Source organism: Sus scrofa, chromosome 1 (genome assembly GCF_054392235.1).
Source record: "Sus scrofa isolate SSC_HxYL_T2T_F1_AM1 chromosome 1, Sscrofa_HxYL_maternal_Yorkshire_Landrace_v2.0, whole genome shotgun sequence".
In the NCBI taxonomy this organism is placed as follows: Eukaryota; Metazoa; Chordata; class Mammalia; order Artiodactyla; family Suidae; genus Sus; species Sus scrofa.
In genome coordinates this window covers 263,059,641-263,064,239 of record NC_139383.1, presented here as the reverse complement: position 1 = coordinate 263,064,239, position 4,599 = coordinate 263,059,641, and the positions used below count along the sequence as shown (strand labels likewise).

At 42.3% G+C, this 4,599-nt stretch overlaps 1 protein-coding gene across 1 annotated transcript; it reads left to right on the top strand.

Moving 5' to 3' along the window:
• The first annotated feature begins 2,010 nt into the window (after positions 1–2,010).
• Positions 2,011–3,122, top strand: OR2K2 (olfactory receptor family 2 subfamily K member 2). The gene has a single exon (XM_001925183.3). The coding sequence runs from the start codon at positions 2,148–2,150 to the stop codon at positions 3,120–3,122; it is 975 nt and encodes a 324-aa protein (XP_001925218.3). The 5' UTR covers positions 2,011–2,147.
• Positions 3,123–4,599: the final 1,477 nt, after the last annotated feature.

Genomic DNA, 4,599 nt, shown 5'->3' with positions numbered 1-4,599 from the left:
TTAGACCGACTCCAAAGAGTACCGAGCATTCCTGATGATGTTTAGACCTACAATATAAACTGCTAGGGGACTGATGACTAAAACAGGAAAAAAAAAAAAAAAGGATATGCTAATAGGCTGGATAGGAGATACAATGGGAGAAAATCAGAGATCATAATTTATCATATAATGAAAGATATTTGACATATATCACCTCCCTGTTATAGGGTCACGATACAAGATCCTACCCAAAACATTATTATTTTCATCATTGTCATCTAGACCAGTTTTTTAAATAGGAAGAACTGAGAGACAAATGGTGATACTGACGGATGTTGACAAATGAGTGATGAGGCAATGAAGACAGAACTCTTGTAAGATAAGCCATGTAAATAAACTGAGGAGTTTACCTTTGAAAGACAGAGCAAAAATAAGATGGCAGGCTGCATATGTGGCATGACAATTAGGGAAATTTTAAAGAACAAGTATATTTGAAAATAGAAAGGAAAGAAATAGTGGGAAAAGCAGAAAGATTGATGGTGATAAAGAATAGTATCAAAGCATAAGCCAGTAAATTTTCCTAAATTTTTTTTTTGGTTAATGATGTGAACTGTAAATAAAGCAATAAAACCTTTTAAGTGCCGTGTAGATAATTGATGATTTATAATATTTTTAAAATATTCACTAGTTTATTTATTTATTTTTATGTTTGCTATTTAGGGCTGCACCAGTGGCATATATGGACTTTCCTAGGCTAGGGGTTGAATAGCAGCTGCAGTTGCCGGCCTCAACCACAGCCACAGCAACACGGGATCCAAGCTGCACCTGTGAGCTATACCACAGCTCAGGGTGATGCTGGATGCTTAACCCACTGAGCAAGACCAGGGATCCAGCCCGAGTCCTCATGGATCCTAGTTGGGTTTATTATTGCTGAGCCGCAACGGGAACTCCCATTAATTTTATTTCTTAGATTCCACATATAAGTGATATCCTAAGGTGTCTTTCTCAGTCTGACTGATTTTAGTGAGCACAATACCCTCAGAGTCCAGTCATGTTTTTGCAAAGAGATTTTAAGATAATTTTTAAAGGGGGTTTACTTTCTGCATTTCCTGGATCTTCACGGGTTTTCAAGTATAATAAGAGTACTGCCTGGGTATAATTTTTAGAACTATTTGCTTACAAAGGTCCGAGTCCCAGTAATGAAGGAAACTGTACAGCGGATGTCACAGTGTTTCATTAAGGTAGGTTATTTTGTGTGATGTGTAAAGTGGCTCTTACTCAGAATCAGAATGGGTATGTCCAATGCTTCAAACAATGTCCTCATTTCTGAAACAAGTGTATGGACCTCCAAGCTGTTAGCTGAAAAGGCAGAGTTTATTGAGATGCAGAACTACATAGGTGTTAGTTAAAATTCATTTATTTGTTTCTTTCAGCATTCCTCCTCTTCTTCTAGTCAAGACTGTTAACTGATTTTTATTTTCCAAGTGTGCTTTCTTTTCCTCATTTATTTGACTGACTTATCTATTTGTACTCATCTAGTCAGTGTTCTTTCTTATTTTTCAAATGGTTGCCGATGACCGGTTGTGTGTCAAGCAGAGGATTACGAGCGGAGATTCAAATACTAAATGTGTTTGGAGTGCCTGTTGTGGCTCAGAGCAAACGAATCTGACTAGTATCCACATGGATGAGGGTTCGATCCCTGGGCTCACTCAGTGGGTCCAGGATCCGGCGTTGCCTTCAGCTGTGGTGTAGCTCGCAGATGAGGCTTGGTCTCCATGTTGCCAAGGCTGTGGTGTAGGCTTGCAGCTGCAGCTCCGATTTGAACCCTAGCCTGGACACTCCCAGATGCTACAGGTGCGGCCCTAAAGAGCAAATCAAACAAACAAAAACAAAACAAACAGAAAAAAACAAATATTAAATTTGTTTATTTTGGTTTTCAAATCCACTCTTTTCTAAATTTGATTATGAAAGAATCAACTGTTTAGGGAGATCCAACCTGTCCCCCCCCACCCCCTTAGATCAACAGGTACACTGTCCTGTGATTTCTTGTGGTAAAGCTGTGTTTATAATAGTGGAAATAAGTGTGAGCGTGTTTTCCTAACTCGGCGAACATTTTGCTTTATCCATCGCTTTAGGTCCTCCAACGAAATGAATAGACTAATGCTAGAATGACTGCAGGTACAAGGAGGGAAATGCAAGGAGGAAATCTCACCAATTGGGGCTTTTTTTTCCTGGAAGGCTTTTCTAGATACCCCAAGTTAGAGATTGCCCTCTTTGTCTTCAGCCTTGTCATGTATCTGACGACCCTCTTGGGCAACAGCACTCTTATTTTAATCACCATCCTAGATGCACGCCTTCGAACCCCCATGTACTTGTTTCTCGGAAATCTCTCTTTCATGGATATTTGTTACACATCTGCTTCTGTTCCCACTTTGCTGGTGAACTTGCTGTCAGCCCAGAAAACGATCCTCTTCTCTGGGTGTGCCATCCAGATGTACCTGTCCCTTGCCATGGGCTCCACGGAGTGTGTGCTCCTGGCTGTGATGGCATATGACCGTTACGTGGCCATCTGCAACCCGCTGAGATACCCCGTCATCATGAACAGGCAGGTCTGCGTGCAGATGGCCACGGCCTCCTGGGCGACGGGCTCTCTGACTGCCCTGCTGGAAACCAGCTTTGCCCTGCAGGTCCCTCTGTGTGGGAACCTCATCGATCACTTCACGTGTGAAATTCTGGCCGTGCTGAAGCTGGCTTGCACGAGTTCACTGCTCATGGACATGATCCTGCTGGTGGTCAGCGTGCTTCTCTTGCCCATCCCAACGCTCTTAATTTGCATCTCTTATGTCTTCATCCTTTCCACGATTCTGAGAATCAGCTCAGCAGAGGGAAGAAGCAAAGCCTTTTCTACCTGTGGTGCCCACTTGACCGTGGTGATCTTGTATTATGGGGCTGCCCTGTCCATGTACCTAAAGCCTTCTTCATCAGGCTCACAAGAAAGAGATAAAATCATCGCGTTGCTCTATGGAGTGCTCACCCCTATGCTGAACCCCATAATTTACAGTTTAAGAAACAAGGAAGTCAAAGATGCCGTGAAAAAAATGCTGGGCAAAATGTCCTCGCATCACACACAGGAACATCTCTGACTGGATGCTTGTGGTTTTTTTTTTTTTTTTTTTTTTTACCAGGGATGTGCCCCTGGCAGAACTCAGCAGAGCAATTCAAGGCAATGCACTCACCCTTACAACACTGACTTGAACTTGAGCTCTGAAATGTCACAGGTGTGAGATAGGTATGCCCAGAGCGATTGTGTGTGGGTGATAGTAGGTTTCAGTTTGCATTTATAGCAATGTCTGCCTTTTCTGCTTTATGATTGTGAGACGTTTGGGGCTATAGAGTCATTACAGGTTTGCTCAGAAGGAAACTTGGATCAATTTAGAAAGTCAGTGAATGTTGATGCCCGAGGAAAAGTGTCTATCTTCTGTGCCTTAAATTCTATCCAGAATGAGGTGGGAGCATAAAGAAACAAAACCCATTAGGGGTTGGCCTTGCTTCTGCAAGGGAGAAAACAGAATCAGTGAGACATGTAAAGACTTGCTCAACATCACCCCGTTGCCGAACTGGAACTGCAACCGTCATCTTCGGACCTCTTTGCCGCAGCTCCTTCTACACACTGTGTGGCTTCCTAACTACTCTTCCTCATTCAAAAGTCCTCATTAAAGAGCTGGACTTCCTGAGTATGGCAGCTGGTGCCTACCTGATTAGCTTACCTGTTAACCTCGGCTTTCTGAGCACCTAGCCCCTTGCACAAATTGTACCCGATGCTATGCCAGAATACCAGCCCTATGCTCATTAGGTCTTTCATTCATGTTTGTCTTTTTTCCTCACTGGCTGATTGACTTCACAAGGACATGGATTCCTATTATCATGTATTTTTTATGTGCACAGCAGTCATTCAGTAAACTAATAAATTTATGGGCTTTCAACCATTGGCTTTCTTTGAGAAATAAGTACTGCCTGGGAAAATTATGAAGAAGAATCCGCATGGGCAATGAGATGTGTGCTTTGTAAATACCCTGCAATTATAGAGACAGTGTTTTACAGGAGTTGCTTTCAATCTTTTGTCTGTATAAAAATGTTGCTTCTGAAAAATGCAGATACTGGGGCTTGCTCACAGATATTCTGATTCAGTAGCTGAGTCGGGTCCTGATAATCTGCATTTATAATACAGAGCCCCGAGAAATTCTGATGTAGGTTGAGAGATGACCGTATGTTGGGAGACATCATTTCTGGTGAAAATCTATCATTCCAAATAAAAGTGGGATTAGCTTTTATTTATCCCTTTTTTCTTTTCCTTTAATTCCACCCCCAGCCCCACTCCCACCCCTTCATTCTTTCCGCCTCTGCATGGACCTTCTCACTTGCCTGTCTCACTTCTAGAGTGGGAAGGGGAGAGGGTCTTGAGTGGATGAAGCTTAACTCCCTTGACAAATTTCAAAATGTGAAAGACCTATTCTTATGTCTTTATTATTGGATGTTGAATTCTGGATTCAATCGTCAAACATTTTCTTGGATCTCGGGCTTCCTTGGTATGTTCCTGGATGTGTAATCCACACCAACAGA

Excerpts from the sequence above, each read along its gene's own strand:
- OR2K2 (XM_001925183.3), top strand. The coding sequence starts at position 2,148 with ATGACTGCAGGTACAAGGAGGGAAATGCAAGGAGGAAATCTCACCAAT.